Source organism: Gymnoscopelus braueri, assembly GCF_963280865.1.
Source record: "Gymnoscopelus braueri genome assembly, chromosome: 2".
Lineage (NCBI taxonomy): Eukaryota > Metazoa > Chordata > Actinopteri > Myctophiformes > Myctophidae > Gymnoscopelus > Gymnoscopelus braueri.
Genome location: NC_137604.1, coordinates 1,225,309 through 1,247,403, shown reverse-complemented (window position 1 = coordinate 1,247,403; position 22,095 = coordinate 1,225,309). Strand labels below are relative to the sequence as shown.

Below are 22,095 nucleotides of genomic sequence, written 5' to 3'. Positions count from 1 at the left end.
CTCCGGTCGCAGAATCGATGACAGACGGTTTTTCTTTTTTTCAAGCTACTAGGCAGGTGATTGGATGATCCCGCCCCTAGCAGCTGCTGATTGGTTCGAACACGCAGTGTTCGGGCAGTTTTACTCCCTGCGCAATCCCAGACCTCCTTCCTGAAATCAAATGCAAATGAGATTTCCGGAGGGAGGGGGGTTTACCAGGCTGAGGAGAAAGTGATGATAAAGGGCAGCCAATGAGGAGAAAGTGATGATAAAGTCACTACTAGCTCCGCGACTGAATATAGACCAGCTTGCTCCACAAGCTGGTAGAAATATGCTACTATTTGTCCCGATGGTTTCAGACAAAGTGAATGCATCGACATACTGCTGTCATTTGTTTCTAAAGTTTATCCCAAGATAACCTTTCCTATAAGGATGTAACTATATCTGACAGAACATAAACAATGCTTTGATAGTTTTCTCTGAGTTGCAATGTAACATATTCTGTTTACACATTTCTTCATTCCATTTTATTGTACATTTTATTGGACCCACATTGTTTTATTGTCTCCGCCAGGCTGAAAGGCATGGCGAGAGAGTATGTTTTGCACCCTGTCCGTCTGTCCGTCTGTCCGTCGCCCCCTCCGTCTGTGGACAGCTAATCTCCGGCACCGTTGGCTTGATCTCAGTGAAACTGTGCACACACACTCCCTGGATGTCAGAGCAGAACCTCTGCCCCATTATTTTCACACGGGCCTGTTATAGCGCCACCAGGAGGCCGCTTTTTACAAAACACATTTTTTGACAGTACTCCTGCAGAATTTGTCCAAACATCACACAAATTGGTACACAGTATCTCTATACTGTAGTCCTTAAACAAAACAGGTATTTCCGATTTCTCATATTTCATCCTGATTGGCTAAGATTGGCTTCCAAAGTTTGCAGGAGTGCTCCGTTTTGAACAAAATGCCTCAAATCATGAAGACAGCATGCATTTTCCGTGAAGATTTGCATGCACATTCCCTCTAGGCAGAGGAGGAAACTTGATTTTTTTCAAATCGGCCTCATGGTGGCAACAGGCCAATTTGTGTTTTTACTTTTAACTGCACCGATCTGTGTAAAACTTTGTATGCACACTCCCTAGAGGCCAAGGCGAAACCTTTACCCTGCATTTTTCACATCAGCCTTTTATAGCGCCACCAGGAGGCCGACTTATGTAACATTTTTGGATATTACTCCTTCACATTTTATCCAAACATCATGCAAATCGGTACACATGTTCTCTATAGTCATAGAGAGATCCGATCAAGACGGATCTGTTTGATTTTTCATATTCCATCCTGATTGGCTAATTCCGAACATTGCTGCCCCACACCTGACCTGGAGGAGACCTCTGCTCAGAGGAACACTTTTTCTAGTTTTCATTGTTTTGTTTGTGCTCGATGTGAACTCTGTTTGAGACAGAGCTGGTGACATGGAACCAGGTGGTTGCTGTGTGTGTCAGACAGACAGACAGTAACCTGTCTCTCTCTCTCTAGATGAGCGTGAGGCAGTACAGACAGACAGACAGTAACCTGTCTCTCTCTCTCTAGATGAGCGGGAGGCGGTACAGACAGACAGACAGACAGATAGACAGTAACCTGTCTCTCTCTCTCTAGATGAGCGTGAGGCGGTACAGACAGACAGACAGACAGACAGACAGACAGACAGACAGACAGTAACCTGTCTCTCTCTCTCTAGATGAGCGGGAGGCGGTACAGACAGACAGACAGACAGACAGACAGACAGACAGACAGACAGACAGACAGACAGTAACCTGTCTCTCTCTCTCTAGATGAGTGGGAGGCGGTACAGACAGACAGACAGACAGACAGACAGACAGTAACCTGTCTCTCTCTCTCTAGATGAGCGGGAGGCGGTCCAGAAGAAGACCTTCACTAAGTGGGTGAACTCTCACCTCTCCAGAGTGTCCTGTAGGATCACTGACCTCTACCTGGACCTGAGAGACGGACGCAGTCTGATCAAACTACTGGAGGTCCTGAGTGGAGAGAGACTGGTATGTACACACACACACACACACACACACACACACACACACACACACACACACACACACACACACACACACACACACACACACACACACACACACACACACACACACACACACTGGTATGTACGCATACATACGGGCGGCAGTGGCTCAGGGGTAGAGTGGCCGGATGGGTACAACAAGGTTTCCAGTTGGATCCCGGGCTCCCGGGCTCCTCCAGAGTTAGTGTAGAAGTGTCCTTGAGCAAGACACTGAACCTCTAAATGCTCCTGATGAGCAGGTTGGTGCCTTACATGGTTTCCTCCTCTATCGGTGTGAACGTGTGTGTGGATGTGTGTGTGAATGTGTGAATGTAATGCACAATCTATGTAAAGCGCTTTGGATAAATGCCCCATTTATGTATCTATTTATAGCAGCTAGCCTGGGACCACCATTTTGGGGTTTCTGATTCAGTCAGGCGGCCGGAACCAAGGGTGCCGGTGTCACCCAAAAGGGTATCAAGGGCATCATCATTTTAGGGCCTACCCAATAAAACCCTTGATGCGGCGTAGTTTAGCGTATAGGAATAGTTAGTTTGGTAAATCCATCCTTTATTCCACCTAGTAGCGACTGGTGAGACTAAAGTAGTAGTTATACTCCTTTTAGCATTTAAATGCTAACAGGAGGAACCAAAACAAAATGGAACCCACCACCCAGAACCACAGGGTTTTTTTCCCTTCTTCTTTTCCAGTAGGCGTGGCCTAGACCACAGGCCATTTAATAACCAATACCAGGCTTGAATGGAGGGACTTTCTGACATTATTTCTCTGCAGTGAGAAGGAGTCATGCTGTTCCTACCATCATATTAAACCAATACAGCTCAGCTGGTATTATGTTATGTTCCATCACATGCTACAGTGTATCATCAGTGTAGACATAAGCCGTAATAATGACACATTAGGTCATACAGTCACATTTTTGGGCTAGGGTTAGCTAACCCTAGCCCTCTTGATGGGTTAGGGTTAGCTAACCCTAGCCCTCCTGATGGGCTAGGGTTAGCTAACCCTAACCCTCTTGATGGGTTAGGGTTAGCTAACCCTAGCCCTCTTGATGGGTTAGGGTTAGCTAACCCTAACCCTCCTGATGGGCTAGGGTTAGCTAACCCTAACCCTCTTGATGGGTTAGGGTTAGCTAACCCTAACCCTCTTGATGGGTTAGGGTTAGCTAACCCTAACTCTCTTGATGGGTTAGGGTTAGCTAACCCTAACCCTCTTGATGGGCTAGGGTTAGCTAACCCTAACCCTCTTGATGGGTTAACCCTAACCCTAACCCTAACCCTCTTGATGGGTTAGGGTTAGCTAGCCCTAACCCTCTTGATGGGTTAGGGTTAGCTAACCCTAGCCCTCCTGATGGGTTAGGGTTAGCTAACCCTAGCCCTCCTGATGGGTTAGGGTTAGCTAACCCTAGCCCTCATGATGGCGCTATAGCCTGCTCAACGTTTTGGCCGTTGACTCCTGAACCATATAAGGTCATACAATTTAATTGTTTTTTTCAGCCTGGATTCCTTGGATCATGAGGCCACGCCCATGTGCCACGCCCATGTGCGTGCCTCTCTAGATTTTTCACATTTTTTTTTTAAACACACTTTTTGCTGATACTCCAACAGATTTAGTTCAAACCTCAATCAAATCGCTACACATTATCTCTGTAGCAGATGTATGTGTCAGATCTTTCATATTACATTATGATTGGCTACGATTGGCTTCAAAAGTTTTGTGGGAGGGGCATGTTTTGCATAAAATGCCACAACTCATGAATGCAGCGTCTGACTGCCGTGAAACTTTGCAACTTTTCACTCACAGTCGGCCAAGCAAGAACGGATGTTTCAAATTGGCCTCATGGTGGCGCTATAACTGGTTGCTTAACTTTTTGGCCATTCATTGCGACTGACTATGATTGATGTCCAACATTAGCCGCCCCCCCCGGGTAGCAAACCTGGCCTGGCTTCAAGGAGCACAGTTTTCTAGTGTTGTGTTGTTAATGTGTGTTATGTTGTGTTATGTTGTGTTTTCAGCCTAAACCCACTAAAACTCATTGCTTGGAGAACGTTGTATTGTGTTCGTAATGTATTGTCTATGTGGTGTGTTGTTATTGTGTTACAGCCTAAGCCCACTAAAGGTAGAATGCGTATCCATTGTGTTGTTGTAGTGTGTTCATAATGTATTGTCTATGTGGTGTGTTATTATTGTGTTACAGCCTAAGCCCACTAAAGGTAGGATGCGTATCCATTGTCTGGAGAACGTGGACAAAGCTCTTCAGTTCCTCAAAGAGCAGAGAGTTCATCTGGAGAACGTTGGATCTCATGACATCGTAGATGGAAACCATCGCCTCATCCTGGGTCTGATATGGACCATTATCCTGAGGTTCCAGGTACTACACACTGCTACACAACATAACACACACTAACTATACAACTATACACAACACCTTGGGTCTGATATGGACCATTATCCTGAGGTTCCAGGTACTACACACTGCTACACAACATAACAAACACTAACTATACAACTATACACAACACCTTGGGTCTAATATGGACCATTATCCTGAGGTTCCAGGTACTACACACTGCTACACAACATAACAAACACTAACTATACAACTATACACAACACCTCGGGTCTGATATGGACCATTATCCTGAGGTTCCAGGTACTACACACTGCTACACAACATAACAAACACTAACTATACAACTATACACAACACCTTGGGTCTGATATGGACCATTATCCTGAGGTTCCAGGTACTACACACTGCTACACAACATAACACACACTAACACAATGGACCATCATCCCACGCTTCCAGGTAACCATGGTTACCAACATGACCTAGACGGGAAGATAGGATAGGATAAGACACGCCTCCTGGTGGGGGTTAGCCCTCTACTGAGCGCACCTTGTTATAGTTTTTGTGTTCCGTACAGATTCATTGTAATAATTCATTACATTGTAAAAAGCATGACCCTTTAGACTAGACTAAAGGGTCAAATTAAAACTAGATAAAAACAGGGCAAAGACAAAAAAAGAAAAAGGCCCAAGAATAAATAATAAATTATAAGAAAACGCTTTGTTAAAAAGGTAGGTTTTTGTACATTTTTAAAAGCATCAGTGGACTGTGGTGCTCTCAGGTGTTCGGGGAGGGAATTCCACAGAAAGCAGAAGGCCCGGTCGCCCATGGTGCGGAGCCTGGTGTTGGTGACATTGTAGCGTTATTGTGTTTGTTCAGTACAGATTCATTGTAGCGTTATTGTGTTTGTTCAGTACAGATTCATTGTAATGTTATTGTTTGTTCAGTACAGATTCATTGTAGCGTTATTGTGTTTGTTCAGTACAGATTCATTGTAATGTTATTGTTTGTTCAGTACAGATTCATTGTAATGTTATTGTTTGTTCAGTACAGATTCATTGTAGCGTTATTGTGTTTGTTCAGTACAGATTCATTGTAATGTTATTGTTTGTTCAGTACAGATTCATTGTAATGTTATTATTGTGTTTGTTCGGTACAGATTCAGGACATCAGAGTGGAGACAGAGGACAACAAAGAGAAGAGATCGGCCAAGGATGCTCTGCTGCTCTGGTGTCAGATGAAGACTGCTGGGTATGTTGATGTTTCATCTTTAACTAAAGATCTTTAACTTTGGAGGATTCTGACTTTGGAGATGATTAACTTGATTAAAGGTGTTCATTTTGCAATCAGTGTTAAGATCCAGTAGAACTAAGACTAGTGTAGAAGAGATCCAGTAGAACTAAGACTAGTGGAGAAGAGATCCAGTAGAACTAAGACTAGTGGAGAAGAGATCCAGTAGAACTAAGACTAGTGGAGAAGAGATCCAGTAGAACTAAGACTAGTGGAGAAGAGATCCAGTAGAACTAAGACTAGTGGAGAAGAGATCCAGTAGAACTAAGACTAGAGGAGAAGAGATCCAGTAGAACTAAGACTAGTGGAGAAGAGATCCAGTAGAACTAAGACTAGAGGAGAAGAGATCCAGTAGAACTAAGACTAGAGGAGAAGAGATCCAGTAGAACTAAGACTAGAGGAGAAGAGATCCAGTAGAACTAAGACTAGTGGAGAAGAGATCCAGTAGAACTAAGACTAGTGGAGAATAGATCCAGTAGAACTAAGACTAGTGGAGAAGAGATCCAGTAGAACTAAGACTAGAGGAGAAGAGATCCAGTAGAACTAAGACTAGAGGAGAAGAGATCCAGTAGAACTAAGACTAGAGGAGAAGAGATCCAGTAGAACTAAGACTAGTGGAGAAGAGATCCAGTAGAACTAAGACTAGTGGAGAAGAGATCCAGTAGAACTAAGACTAGTGGAGAAGAGAGACTAGTGGAGAAGAGATCCAGTAGATCTAAGACTAGTGGAGAAGAGATCCAGTAGAACTAAGACTAGTGGAGAAGAGATCCAGTAGAACTAAGACTAGTGGAGAAGAGATCCAGTAGAACTAAGACTAGAGGAGAAGAGATCCAGTAGAACTAAGACTAGTGGAGAAGAGATCCAGTAGAACTAAGACTAGAGGAGAAGAGATCCAGTAGATCTAAGACTAGTGGAGAAGAGATCCAGTAGAACTAAGACTAGTGGAGAAGAGATCCAGTAGAACTAAGACTAGTGGAGAAGAGATCCAGTAGAACTAAGACTAGAGGAGAAGAGATCCAGTAGATCTAAGACTAGTGGAGAAGAGATCCAGTAGAACTAAGACTAGTGGAGAAGAGATCCAGTAGATCTAAGACTAGTGGAGAAGAGATCCAGTAGAACTAAGACTAGAGGAGAAGAGATCCAGTAGAACTAAGACTAGTGGAGAAGAGATACAGTAGAACTAAGACTAGTGGAGAAGAGATCCAGTAGAACTAAGACTAGAGGAGAAGAGATCCAGTAGAACTAAGACTAGAGGAGAAGAGATCCAGTAGAACTAAGACTAGAGAAGAGATCCAGTAGAACTAAGACTAGTGGAGAAGAGATCCAGTAGAACTAAGACTAGAGGAGAAGAGATCCAGTAGAACTAAGACTAGAGGAGAAGAGATCCAGTAGAACTAAGACTAGAGGAGAAGAGATCCAGTAGAACTAGGACTAGTGGAGAAGAGATCCAGTAGAACTAAGACTAGTGGAGAAGAGATCCAGTAGAACTAAGACTAGAGGAGAAGAGATCCAGTAGAACCAAGACTAGAGGAGAAGAGATCCAGTAGAACTAAGACTAGTGGAGAAGAGATCCAGTAGAACTAAGACTGGAGGAGAAGAGATCCAGTAGAACTAAGACTAGAGGAGAAGAGATCCAGTAGAACTAAGACTAGTGGAGAAGAGATCCAGTAGAACTAAGACTAGTGGAGAAGAGATGCAGTAGAACTAAGACTAGAGGAGAAGAGATCCAGTAGAACTAAGACTAGTAGAGAAGAGATCCAGTAGAACTAAGACTAGTAGAGAAGAGAAGTAGAACTAAGACTAGTGGAGAAGAGATCCAGTAGAACTAAGACTAGTGGAGAAGAGATCCAGTAGAACTAAGACTAGTGGAGAAGAGATCCAGTAGAACTAAGACTAGTGGAGAAGAGATCCAGTAGAACTAAGACTAGTGGAGAAGAGATCCAGTAGAACTAAGACTAGAGGAGAAGAGATCCAGTAGAACTAAGACTAGAGGAGAAGAGATCCAGTAGAACTAAGACTAGGAGAAGAGATCCAGTAGAACTAAGACTAGAGGAGAAGAGATCCAGTAGAACTAAGACTAGAGGAGAAGAGATCCAGTAGAACTAAGACTAGTGGAGAAGAGATCCAGTAGAACTAAGACTAGTGGAGAATAGATCCAGTAGAACTAAGACTAGTGGAGAAGAGATCCAGTAGAACTAAGACTAGAGGAGAAGAGATCCAGTAGAACTAAGACTAGAGGAGAAGAGATCCAGTAGAACTAAGACTAGAGGAGAAGAGATCCAGTAGAACTAAGACTAGTGGAGAAGAGATCCAGTAGAACTAAGACTAGTGGAGAAGAGATCCAGTAGAACTAAGACTAGTGGAGAAGAGAGACTAGTGGAGAAGAGATCCAGTAGATCTAAGACTAGTGGAGAAGAGATCCAGTAGAACTAAGACTAGTGGAGAAGAGATCCAGTAGAACTAAGACTAGTGGAGAAGAGATCCAGTAGAACTAAGACTAGAGGAGAAGAGATCCAGTAGAACTAAGACTAGTGGAGAAGAGATCCAGTAGAACTAAGACTAGTGGAGAAGAGATCCAGTAGAACTAAGACTAGTGGAGAAGAGATCCAGTAGAACTAAGACTAGAGGAGAAGAGATCCAGTAGATCTAAGACTAGTGGAGAAGAGATCCAGTAGAACTAAGACTAGTGGAGAAGAGATCCAGTAGATCTAAGACTAGTGGAGAAGAGATCCAGTAGAACTAAGACTAGTGGAGAAGAGATCCAGTAGAACTAAGACTAGAGGAGAAGAGATCCAGTAGATCTAAGACTAGTGGAGAAGAGATCCAGTAGAACTAAGACTAGAGGAGAAGAGATCCAGTAGAACTAAGACTAGTGGAGAAGAGATCCAGTAGAACTAAGACTAGTGGAGAAGAGATCCAGTAGAACTAAGACTAGAGGAGAAGAGATCCAGTAGAACTAAGACTAGAGGAGAAGAGATCCAGTAGAACTAAGACTAGAGGAGAAGAGATCCAGTAGAACTAAGACTAGTGGAGAAGAGATCCAGTAGAACTAAGACTAGAGGAGAAGAGATCCAGTAGAACTAAGACTAGAGGAGAAGAGATCCAGTAGAACTAAGACTAGAGGAGAAGAGATCCAGTAGAACTAGGACTAGTGGAGAAGAGATCCAGTAGAACTAAGACTAGTGGAGAAGAGATCCAGTAGAACTAAGACTAGAGGAGAAGAGATCCAGTAGAACTAAGACTAGAGGAGAAGAGATCCAGTAGAACTAAGACTAGAGGAGAAGAGATCCAGTAGAACTAGGACTAGTGGAGAAGAGATCCAGTAGAACTAAGACTAGAGGAGAAGAGATCCAGTAGAACTAAGACTAGAGGAGAAGAGATCCAGTAGAACCAAGACTAGAGGAGAAGAGATCCAGTAGAACCAAGACTAGTGGAGAAGAGATCCAGTAGAACCAAGACTAGAGGAGAAGAGATCCAGTAGAACCAAGACTAGAGGAGAAGAGATCCAGTAGAACTAAGACTAGTGGAGAAGAGATCCAGTAGAACCAAGACTAGTGGAGAAGAGATGCAGTAGAACTAAGACTAGAGGAGAAGAGATCCAGTAGAACTAAGACTAGTAGAGAAGAGATCCAGTAGAACTAAGACTAGTGGAGAAGAGATCCAGTAGAACTAAGACTAGTGGAGAAGAGATCCAGTAGAACTAAGACTAGTGGAGAAGAGATCCAGTAGAACTAAGACTAGTGGAGAAGAGATCCAGTAGAACTAAGACTAGTGGAGAAGAGATCCAGTAGAACTAAGACTAGAGGAGAAGAGATCCAGTAGAACTAAGACTAGAGGAGAAGAGATCCAGTAGAACTAAGACTAGTGGAGAAGAGATCCAGTAGAACTAAGACTAGTGGAGAAGAGATCCAGTAGAACTAAGACTAGAGGAGAAGAGATCCAGTAGAACTAAGACTAGAGGAGAAGAGATCCAGTAGAACTAAGACTAGTGGAGAAGAGATCCAGTAGAACTAAGACTAGAGGAGAAGAGATCCAGTAGAACTAAGACTAGTGGAGAAGAGATCCAGTAGAACTAAGACTAGAGGAGAAGAGATCCAGTAGAACTAAGACTAGAGGAGAAGAGATCCAGTAGAACTAAGACTAGAGGAGAAGAGATCCAGTAGAACTAAGACTAGAGGAGAAGAGATCCAGTAGAACTAAGACTAGAGGAGAAGAGATCCAGTAGAACTAAGACTAGTGGAGAAGAGATCCAGTAGAACTAAGACTAGTAGAGTAGAGATCCAGTAGAACTAAGACTAGAGGAGAAGAGATCCAGTAGAACTAAGACTAGAGGAGAAGAGATCCAGTAGAACTAAGACTAGAGGAGAAGAGATCCAGTAGAACTAAGACTAGTGGAGTAGAGATCCAGTAGAACTAAGACTAGTGGAGAAGAGATCCAGTAGAACTAAGACTAGTGGAGAAGAGATCCAGTAGAACTAAGACTAGTGGAGTAGAGATCCAGTAGAACTAAGACTAGTGGAGAAGAGATCCAGTAGAACTAAGACTAGTGGAGAAGAGATCCAGTAGAACTAAGACTAGTGGAGTAGAGATCCAGTAGAACTAAGACTAGTGGAGAAGAGATCCAGTAGAACTAAGACTAGTGGAGAAGAGATCCAGTAGAACTAAGACTAGAGGAGAAGAGATCCAGTAGAACTAAGACTAGAGGAGAAGAGATCCAGTAGAACTAAGACTAGTGGAGAAGAGATCCAGTAGAACTAAGACTAGTGGAGAAGAGATCCAGTAGAACTAAGACTAGAGGAGAAGAGATCCAGTAGAACTAAGACTAGAGGAGAAGAGATCCAGTAGAACTAAGACTAGAGGAGAAGAGATCCAGTAGAACTAAGACTAGAGGAGAAGAGATCCAGTAGAACTAAGACTAGTGGAGAAGAGATCCAGTAGAACTAAGACTAGAGGAGAAGAGATCCAGTAGAACTAAGACTAGTCATTTTATGTTTGGTTGTGCTCAGGTGTCACACTCTGAAAATAGCAGATCTACAAGCTCACAACACGGAGGCATTGTGAGCTTGTAGATCAGCTATTTTCCGCACACAGCCATGTGTACATCAGGCATTACGACGCCATCACGGCTTCGGCAAAATATTCTTTTGTCGAATGAATTAACTGTAGATTTAATTGACAAAAATCGTATGATATTTAGTCAACTAAATCTAGACTAGAACTAAAACATTTTAGATGACTCAAATATGGCTAAAAAATGTGTCAAAATCTTTTGTGTTCTTTAACTCAGAGCTCAATAACATGGGTTTTGCTACTCATGGCAGTGGAGTTCTCCAGGGCTTCATACCAAGGGCCCAGCATCACCTTTCACATTGAGTCTATATAGGAAGTAAAAGTTCACATGAATGGCCTGTAGTTTGGCTGTTTTACCTCTTCCTGGCGTCAGAAGAATTAACTCTCAATGCAAGCGGATGGGTTTTTGGTTCAAACTTTAGACTTGATTTTATTACCTTAATTTAGTATTGTCATAAATACTATATGCTTCCAGTCGCTAGTTTAAAGTCTTCTTTCAATCATCATGATAAGCGTTTTGCTAAATTATGGTCCCATTTATTTTTAAATTGATGATAAAGTAGCTTATGCACAACCAATAGCATTCATTCCCCGCCCCCGCTCTTGATTGACAAGCTACCCAACCAATAGCATTCGTTTCCGTGCGCATAGGGATATGACGCGGTTTAGAAAGATGGCGGATTTGAAATCGTTGAAAAATAGTCTTCATTTACAGTCTGTAGAAACCAATGGCGTCACTCTGTCCATTCTTTTTACAGTCTATGGTCCTAACCTGAACTTTTGTTTTCCCAGGTATCCCAACGTGAACATCCACAACTTCACCACTAGTTGGCGTGACGGCATGGCCTTCAACGCTCTGCTCCATAAACACAGGTATGTGTGTACAGTATGTATGTACAGTATGTATGTACAGTATGTGTTGAGAAGGATGAGGCCGCACGACAAAAATATGCATTTACCCATTTAATCTGGGAACACATACTGTGTCATTTTAGATTTGAGCTAGAACCATTCATTTATACTTTGGTTATATTCAAAAATAGCAGATCTACAAGCTGCTATGAGCTTGTAGCAGCTCATAGCAGCTTGTAGATCTGCTATTTTTGAAAAATCTTGAACGTTTGTGCAAATCTTTGAAAACATATATATTTTTTAAACCACATTTTTAACTCAAATCTTTGCTTCCTGTGGGGGGTGGGGGGGGGGGGGGGCTGGAACAACATATTTGACAAATGTTTGCTTAAAAAATATATTCAATGATTTGCACACAGTTTCAAGATTTTTCAAAAATAGCAGATCTACAAGCTATGAGCTTGTACTGTAGATACTAAGTACCTCTAATAGGGTTATAACCCCTATTTATAACTATACCTTTCAGGACGGGAACGCCTTTTGGGGTTCTTGTTGCTATGTACAGTATATAGCAACTTCAATGTTTTGTAATTTTTGTATAAATATTAAATATAAATTTAAATCGTTTTTCAGAAAACTTAGGTCAGGATTTAGAAGGCGTTTTTAAAATCGGCCTCAGGTCTAATATAATAATAATAATAATAATAATAATAATAATAATAATAATAATAATAATAATAATACATCAGACTTATTTAGCGCTTTTCTTAGTACCCAAAGTCGCTTTACAAAACAGCTTAAAAACTATTTTATTAGGAGCAAAAAAAGAAAAACGTTAAAAGGTCTATGTTTACAAATGAACACCAATGTTAGTCATATTTCAATTATTTTAAATTCATTTCAAGTTTGGGGATTTGTTTGGTGTGACTGCTGTGTGTTATGTTGTGTTAACTCAGTGTGAGTTTGTTGTGTAGTTGTGTTAACTCAGTGTGTGTTTGTTGTGTTAACTCAGTGTGTGTTTGTTGTGTAGTTGTGTAAACTCAGTGTGTGTTTGTTGTGTAGTTGTGTTAACTCAGTGTGTGTTTGTTGTGTAGTTGTGTTAACTCAGTTGTTGTGTAGTTGTGTTAACTCAGTGTGTGTTTGTTGTGTAGTTGTGTTAACTCAGTGTGTGTTTGTTGTGTTAACTCAGTGTGTATTTGTTGTGTTAACTCAGTGTGTGTTTGTTGTGTAGTTGTGTTAACTCAGTGTGTGTTTGTTGTGTTAACTCAGTGTGTGTTTGTTGTGTAGTTGTGTTAACTCAGTGTGTGTTTGTTGTGTTAACTCAGTGTGTGTTTGTTGTGTAGTTGTGTTAACTCAGTGTGTGTTTGTTGTGTTAACTCAGTGTGTGTTTGTTGCATACAGGCCGGATCTGATCGACTTTGACAAACTGAAGAAGTCCAACGCTCATCACAACCTGCAGAATGCTTTTAATCTGGCAGAGCAACACCTGGGCATCTCCTCCCTGCTGGACGCTGAAGGTACTGCAGTACCTCTAATACTTATTAGTGTGGTTGCCCTAACAGGGCAACCAGACTATAGTAATCCTCACACTTTATTATTCATATAGATAAACAATAGTTTAGATCGTCTCTCCTCCCACAGTTTTTATTCCCCAATTTAGTGCCATATCTCAAAATGACCGTCTTGACCTGGAATCGTGCGCTTGTATTTTGCTAAGAGATTGGTTAAATAGTTTAATTGATATTGATTTATTAGTGCATTAAATTTCCCCATCCGCTTTAATGAAAAAGTGAAAAAACTCAAATTCAAGTATTTTTTTCTCTAAAACCGTAAGAGCTAGAGTTACCAGATTTGGAGAGGAGGTTCATAATTTAGTCCGAAATTATTGAAAAAATAATCACACCAATCGGCCACATGGTGGCGCTATAACAGCCCCCTTTACGTTTTGGCCTATAACTCTTGAACCGTAGGTCGTAAAATCAAAATTTTCCCTGGATTCCTTGGGTCACGACGCATCTCCCCATATAGGCCACGCCCATTTGCGTCAGGATAGATTTTCCACCATTTTGAATTTGATTCAAAACACACTTTTAGCTCCTTTTCCCACATATTTTGTCCAAATTTCACAAAAATCGGTACACATGATCTCTGGGCCCATGCGATGAACATATCCAAACGGCATTTTGATAGTCCTTACCGTTCGTCCGTAAATGGCTTCCAAAGTTAGTGGGAGGGGCCCGTTTTACAAAAAAGGCCACAAATCACGAACGAAACGTCCAGTCAATCCCAAATTTGAATCACATGTCAAGGGTGGTTTACTCAACGAAACTCCAAAAGCATTTCCACTTTGATCCATAGGGGGCGCCACAAATGCCCAAAACGTAACCGTTTTATGCAAAAACATGATTTTTGGGGGATCAATCCTCTCAAAATGAAAAGCAAGTGATCTCAGGAGTGACGTGACAATGTAATTGCCGCAGCCTCCGACGGTATTCCTCCCAGCGTATTACTCGGGTCCCGGCGGCACCGACCCGCGAATCGCGTCGGCGCAACCACACTTTGCAATTGCCCTGAATTGCGACGCGTCTAGTTACTACTAGTACTGCTGCCTCACCTCCCTGCTGGACGCTGAAGGTACTGCAGTACCTCTAATACTTATTACTACTAGTACTGCTGCCTCACCTGCCTGCTGGACGCTGAAGGTACTGCAGTACCTCTAATACTTATTACTACTAGTACTGCTGCCTCACCAACATAGATACTGTCTAAAATGAAAGCTGCAGATATACTGTCTTCATAGCCAAGACAGGCGGCATTGAGTCTCAACGTAGCCGTCGGTTTGGGTCTGGATCCAGTTATATTTGGGTCTGTTTCTGAATTGGTCCAGTTTTTTGGGGGGGAATTGGGCTGCTGTACCGACAGCTGCTACTATGGCTACTACTGTACTTATTGCTACTTGTATTGGTTCTGTAGTTATTACTGCTGATGTTTGTAATGTACATATAATAAATACATAAATACATATTTTTTTGTGTTTCAGACATCAATTTGGACCATCCAGATGAGAAGTCAGTCATCACCTACGTAGTGACCTACTACCACTACTTCTCCAAGATGAAGGCTCTGAAAGTCGAGGGGAAACGCATCGGAAAGGTACCGTTTACTACCATTTACTACCGTTTACTACCGTTTACTACCGCTATTCTGTTTATATTCGGCGCGCCTCCGCGCAAGTGGAGCTTACTATGAAACCGTGCTCGGGTTGTGTGTGTGTCTGTGTGTCCGTCTGTGTGCAGTATTGTGTGCACTGCCTGTGTGCAGCCGCGCCCCCATGTGACTCACGCTCTCATGAAATCCGCCTGCCCCTGGGTGACTAATTACACTCTTCTGAGAGAAATATAGCAGCTACAGTCAAAAATAACACATCTAAAAGCATCAAGACGAGTTCATCTATTGGGATATCTAAGAATTCCATGTCATTTGTGCATATTTCAGGCCGGATGGCAAGTTGACAACGCCTTAGTTTGAGGACAGTTTTAGATTTCTTCTTGCTATGTTATTTTCGAGCTGCGTTCGCTTCTCGCGTTTGCGCGTCTTACTTGTATATTTACTACCGCTATCCTGTTTATATTATATTTACTACCGCTATTCTGTTTATATTATATTTACTACCGCTATTCTGTTTATATTATATTTACTACCGCTATTCTGTTTATATTATATTTACTACCGCTATTCTGTTTATATTATATTTACTACTGCTATTCTGTTTATATTATATTTCAATGTACATTTCGGTGTACTGCACTACTTTCAACATCTAATAAACTTACTGTACAATTTAAAATCTATAGTATGTGAACTGTATTTTCCCAGTATTGTTTTGTAAGTAAGTCTATTCCCGTTTCTCAATGCTGTATATTGCTGTATATTTTTGAAGTATAAGAGGTATTTTTCCTCCAGGTTTTGGAGAACGCCATCGAGACGGAGAAGATGGTCGAGAAGTACGAGTCTCTGGCCTCGGATCTGCTGGAGTGGATCGAACAGACCGTCATCATCCTCAACAACAGGAAGTTCGCCAACTCTCTGGTCGGAGTTCAACAGCAACTACAAGCCTTCAACACCTACCGTACTGTCGAGAAACCACCCAAGTTAGTAACAAAAACACATGTAACACCTACCTACTGTACAGTATTATAGAAACCTCCCAAGTTAGTAACAAAAACACACGTAACACCTACCTACTGTACAGTAGAGAAACCTCCCAAGCTAGTAACAAAAACACACGTAACACCTACCTACTGTACAGTATTATAGAAACCACCCAAGTTAGTAACAAAAACACATGTAACACCTACCTACCACACCGTAGAGACACCACCCAAGCTAGTAACAAAAACACACATAACACCTACCTACTGTACAGCAGAGACGCACAACACAATTTGACCTAAATGAGGAAACCAGGACACCGTAAGGGCTGGTTGTGGAACAGTGTGTGGGACCACTTGTCTAAGTGTGTGTGTGTGTGTGTGTGTGTGTGTGTGTGTGTGTGTGTGTGTGTGTGTGTGTGTGTGTGTGTGTGTGTGTGTGTGTGTGTGTGTGTGTGTGTGTGTGTGTGTGTGTGTGTGTGTGTGTGTGTGTGTGTGTGTGTGTGTGTGTGTGTGTGTGTGTGTGTGTGTGTGTGTGTGTGTGTGTGTGTCAGGTTCACAGAGAAGGGGAACCTGGAGGTTCTTCTCTTCACCATCCAGAGTAAGATGAGAGCCAACAACCAGAAGGTCTTCATGCCCCGGGAGGGCAAGCTCATCTCTGACATCAACAAGGTTTGATTGATTGATTTTATTTAGTAAGACATGAGAATCACAGTACATGGAAGTACAAAATTCACAATACAAGGTCTACTAAACTGGAAGACTCAGTTAAGCACGCAGCTTGTTTAAGATGAGAACCCCATGCACACAAATCATGATGACATATAAGAGACAGACAGATATACACATTACTATACAGAATGTCATACAATCAGCTTTCAGGTTACTGGTATGAAGAGAGAGAAAAAATATATACAAAAGAGGAAAATGAAAGAGGGGGGGGGTAGGGGGGGGTAGGTTAAGACTTAGACAGGGGCCATTTTCGAATTGCAGCCTCCTGAAGGTGTATCTTTAGGGCAGTTTTGAAAGTGAGTAGGGTTTTACACTCCTTTACTCCTTTTGGTAGGGCATTCCACAAGGTCAGACCCTAGCCATGACCTTTCAACCTTAGTCCCTGACCCACCAGTGGGGACAAACACAGACCTGTTCAGTTGTTTAGTTAAAGTCATAGTGTGTAACTTTGTCCTGTGTTTACCTGCAGAAACACAGTGGCCCTCATTTATCAACGCAGCGTATAAACCGGCGTATATTTTTCCATATATTCGGCCGTACACCAACGTCGAAGTCACATTTATCAACGAATCCTACACAGCTGATCCGAGCCTACATTTGGTCCCAGGCTTGATAAATGTCACGGCTGGAACCTAGCGTCATTTAAATAACACGCCCTTAAATATTCTCAAAACGCCCCGATTTTACGACATGAAGAACGACCAGAATACGACCAAAGACATCAAAAGCCAATGAGAAAGAGTTTCCCCCGCCTGCCTCGCCACACACGCACACGCACACGCCCCCTCCTCTCTCTCTCTCTCTCTCTCTCTCTCACACACACACACACACACACACACACACACGCCCGCCCAGCTGTGTTTTTCATGTATTGTAATCCATACCGTAGCGGTACAATCTTTGTCACGTAGGCTTGTAGCCTACATGAATGACATATTATGATACCAATCACATCGCCATGAATGGAATACGTTTGTATATTAATTTATTTAACCCATACCGAGCAGTGCACAAGCAGTCATGTAGGATATTCCCCGTGAGACTCGGACGGGCGGCAGTGGTTTCGGTCCGCCACGTTAATAAGAGATTGGAGCGTCAGGTTTATATCCTTAACCCAGTCAGGTTGTAGTCTTCAAAACTCTCTATGACATAACTCCATAACATAGGACAAGCTACTGTAAGTTTGTACACCTCACTGTCCATGAAAAGATCGTCGGCAGTCCCGACCGCGGGACTCCCGAGTCCCGACGCAAAAGCGCTCGTATATTTTGAAAATAGCAGATCTACAAGCTCACAACGCGTCGCGATGCGACCCGTTTTTGAGCTTGCAGATCTGCTATTTTAAAATAGCCAATGCAACTGAATGACTGTTAAAGCAGTTTGTTTAAATTACTTTATAAAATGTTATATTTTCACAGGGATTAATTATTAGTGTGTAGATATACATTTAGGAGTGGATTATGTGTCCAGATGCCTGTCAGACAGTCAGACAATGCTGCTCCGCAGGTCTAGAATGGAATAAACGGGCGCAGCCAACGTCAACAACTGGTCTCGACCAGACGTGAGATCTCAGCGTATGGTAGGATGAAGCCCACGTCAGGATATATTGATAAATGCCGAAAGGTGCGGTGATCTCGCCCTACGCCCATTATTTGGGCTGCACCGCGTTGATAAATGAGGGCCAATGGCTCTCATTTATCAAAGTGGTGTAGACCAAATAATGGGCGTATGGCGAGATCACCGCAATTTTCTGCATTTATCATTCTAATCTATGGTGACTCTGACTTCAGCGTACCGGCCAATCAGATCTCACGTCAGGTCTGAGGGAGTGTTGACTTTGGCTGAACCTGTTTGTTACATTGTAGACCTGATGAGCAGCATCGTCTGACAGGCATCTGGACACACGTATCCACTCCAACATCTATATCTAACACACTAATAAATAACCCCTGTGAAAATATAACATTTTATAAAGGCATAGGCTACATCATGGACATGCATGCCTATAAGTGACAAGGACAAGCAATTCAAATCTAAAATAGCCTATTTGTAATGTTACAAGTTACTGTAGGTGCTTAATCAACCACTCATTTAAACAAACTGCTTTAACAGTCATTCCGATACGATTGCAGATCTGGCTGCATTGGCTCTTTGAAAATAGCAGATCTACAAGCTGACAACACGTCGCAATACGACCCGTTGTGAGCTTGTAGATCTGCTATCTTTAAAATATGCGAGTGCTTATATTTTCGGGAGTCGGGACCGGTGCCGCTGTAATCATTTCATGGACAGTGAGGTCTCTAAACGTATATACAGTAGCATGTCAGTGAGGTCTCTAAACGTATATACAGTAGCATGTCAGTGAGGTCTCTAAACGTATATACAGTAGCATGTCAGTGAGGTCTCTAAACGTATATACAGTAGCATGTCAGTGAGGTCTCTAAACGTATATACAGTAGCATGTCAGTGAGGTCTCTAAACGTATATACAGTAGCATGTCAGTGAGGTCTCTAAACGTATAGACAGTAGCATGTCAGTGAGGTCTCTAAACGTATATACAGTAGCATGTCAGTGAGGTCTCTAAACGTATATACAGTAGCATGTCAGTGAGGTCTCTAAACGTATACAGTAGCATGTCAGTGAGGTCTCTAAACGTATATACAGTAGCATGTCAGTGAGGTCTCTAAACGTATATACAGTAGCATGTCAGTGAGGTCTCTAAACGTATACAGTAGCATGTCAGTGAGGTCTCTAAACGTATATACAGTAGCATGTCAGTGAGGTCTCTAAACGTATATACAGTAGCATGTCAGTGAGGTCTCTAAACGTATATACAGTAGCATGTCAGTGAGGTCTCTAAACGTATATACAGTAGCATGTCAGTGAGGTCTCTAAACGTATACACAGTAGCATGTCAGTGAGGTCTCTAAACGTATAGACAGTAGCATGTCAGTGAGGTCTCTAAACGTATATACAGTAGCATGTCAGTGAGGTCTCTAAACGTATAGACAGTAGCATGTCAGTGAGGTCTCTAAACGTATATACAGTAGCATGTCAGTGAGGTCTCTAAACGTATATACAGTAGCATGTCAGTGAGGTCTCTAAACGTATATACAGTAGCATGTCAGTGAGGTCTCTAAACGTATAGACAGTAGCATGTCAGTGAGGTCTCTAAACGTATATACAGTAGCATGTCAGTGAGGTCTCTAAACGTATACACAGTAGCATGTCAGTGAGGTCTCTAAACGTATATACAGTAGCATGTCAGTGAGGTCTCTAAACGTATACACAGTAGCATGTCAGTGAGGTCTCTAAACGTATACACAGTAGCATGTCAGTGAGGTCTCTAAACGTATATACAGTAGCATGTCAGTGAGGTCTCTAAACGTATACAGTAGCATGTCCAATGGAGTTATGTGAAACATCGGTTAAAAGGAAACCAGACTTTCCAAACCTGTGCCCAGCGCAGCTCTGATCTTCACGCTGTGGATTTATTTGGGCCACCGGGAGATGGGGTTGGGAGGTATAAGCATCCCAGCACACACCATTAATGTTTATGCATTCATTCATGAATCACTCCATAAACGTTCAGACCTTGCCAGGCAGGGACGTGCAGAAGGATTTGGAGAGGCAGGGGCTGGAATTTCAAAAGGGCACTTTTTGGATTTTGTTTCACGGACAATTATCATACTTTTAGGCCCAAAAACCCGAAAAGGTATCACTGCGTGCTTAATGGCCTCAAAGTCACGCACCCAACAAGCTTTGAACTGAGCAGATTGGACATTCCGTTCCAGAGATAATGGCCAAAACATCTTGAAAACGGCCACTTTCGCCGATTTTCGATCGCCGATTTTTGGCCATTGTCGCCCGTTTTTCTTTAATAACACGGGCTAGGAAGGTCGTATGGCGACAAACTAGATACCTGAGAAAAGTTCACTTTGAGCTGCATCCAACACATCCACTGGCATTTCCGTCAGCCTTACCGTTAGCCCGCTTGGGGCAGTTGAACTTTTCTTCCTTTTATTTTTTTCCCAGTCTGGAGAGGGCACTTTTTTAGCGACGGGTAAAAGGGCATGGGCTCAAGCCCCCTTTCATGTCTATGTGTGCACGTGCATGTTGCCAGGCTATCTCTCATTATCTCAAGTGGAATACATGACTGCTTTATTTCTGTGTAACTAGAACGCGCACTGCTCATAATGGGTTAAATTAATATAATATATTATATAATATTATATAATATTAATAGATGAGCTTGTAGATCTGCTATTTTTGAAAAATCTTAAAAATTTGAGCAAATCTTTCAATATATATTTTTAAAAGAGAATTTGTAACTCAAATCTTTGCTTCTGGGGGGTCCCTGGGGGGTCCCTGGAACAACACAATATACACATGTTCGCTTTAAAAAATATATATATTTAACTCTCTGAGTGCCAAGAACGAGTTATAACAAGTATTTATTTGTTTTTAATTATTATTATTATTATTTTATTTTTTATTTTTTTATGTTCAGAACCCAAGATATCATGATCCAAAGATGTGCTGCTCCATTCACTTCTTGTTTAACTTATTACTGAAAAAGGCTGTATCTCAGCTCTTAAGCACTTTTTTTTTACTTTTGTATTTTTGGCCCAGATGCAATTTTCAAAGGCAGACAATTAATGTCAACGAGGTCGCGATGACATTTGTGAAAAGACACAGTATAACCCTCAGTGATTAGCAATCATCAGGGGATCGATCATAATGGAGATAAATCTGGCACTGGGCAAACGTGGCCAGTGCCACACATTTTCGCGATTTTTCAAAAAAATAGCAGATCTACAAGCTCATAGTGCGCGGCACTGATACATAAAAAGAAAGAAAGCCTTTCCGAAGCAGCAGATTTTCAGACGTTGGAGGGAGTGTGTTTATGAAGCTGTTGACCGGGACGTTGTTCATTGAGTTTGATTGACATGGTGAATAATGTAATCTCTCCAATCAGACGTGGGAGCGTCTGGAGAAGGCGGAGCATGAGCGCGAGCTGGCTCTGAGGACGGAGCTGATTCGTCAGGAGAAACTAGAGCAGCTGGCCCGACGGTTTGACCGCAAGGCGGCCATGAGAGAGACCTGGCTGTCTGAAAACCAACGCCTGGTAGCACAGGTACCTGTCTGTCTGTCTCTCTGCCTGTCTGTCTGTCTGTCTGTCTGTCTGTCTGTCTGTCTGTCTGTCTGTCTGTCTGCCTGTCTGTCTGTCTGTCTGTCTGTCTGTCTGTCTGTCTGTCTGTCTGTCTGCCTGCCTGTCTGTCTGTCTGTCTGTCTGTCTGTCTGTCTGTCTGTCTGTCTGTCTGTCTGTCTGCCTGTCTGCCTGTCTGTCTGTCTGTCTGAGAGAGACCTGTCTGTCTGTCTGTCTGTCTGTCTGAGAGAGACCTGTCTGTCTGTCTGTCTGTCTGTCTGTCTGTCTGTCTGAGAGAGACCTGTCTGTCTGTCTGTCTGTCTGTCTGTCTGTCTGTCTGTCTGTCTGTCTGTCTGTCTGTCTGTCTGTCTGTCTGACAGAGATCTGGTAATTTCATATATATTTAATATTGTATATTTCAGGATAACTAA

At 42.4% G+C, this 22,095-nt stretch overlaps 1 protein-coding gene across 5 annotated transcripts in view; it reads left to right on the top strand.

The window, feature by feature from the left end:
* Positions 1 to 22,095, top strand: part of LOC308077757 (spectrin beta chain, non-erythrocytic 1-like) — a 113,833-nt gene that overhangs the window by 35,643 nt on the left and 56,095 nt on the right. For all 5 annotated transcript variants that reach the window (XR_013932443.1, XM_080418662.1, XM_080418664.1 and 2 more), the window contains exons 4-12: positions 1,881 to 2,032; positions 4,265 to 4,438; positions 5,580 to 5,671; positions 11,573 to 11,653; positions 13,034 to 13,149; positions 14,673 to 14,785; positions 15,596 to 15,783; positions 16,338 to 16,455; positions 21,494 to 21,652. Coding sequence is in view for 4 of the 5 variants with exons in the window: in XM_080418662.1 (XP_080274788.1) it covers positions 1,881 to 2,032; positions 4,265 to 4,438; positions 5,580 to 5,671; positions 11,573 to 11,653; positions 13,034 to 13,149; positions 14,673 to 14,785; positions 15,596 to 15,783; positions 16,338 to 16,455; positions 21,494 to 21,652 (1,193 nt within the window). In the remaining variant the exon portion in view is untranslated. The remainder of the gene's footprint in view (positions 1 to 1,880; positions 2,033 to 4,264; positions 4,439 to 5,579; positions 5,672 to 11,572; positions 11,654 to 13,033; positions 13,150 to 14,672; positions 14,786 to 15,595; positions 15,784 to 16,337; positions 16,456 to 21,493; positions 21,653 to 22,095) is intronic.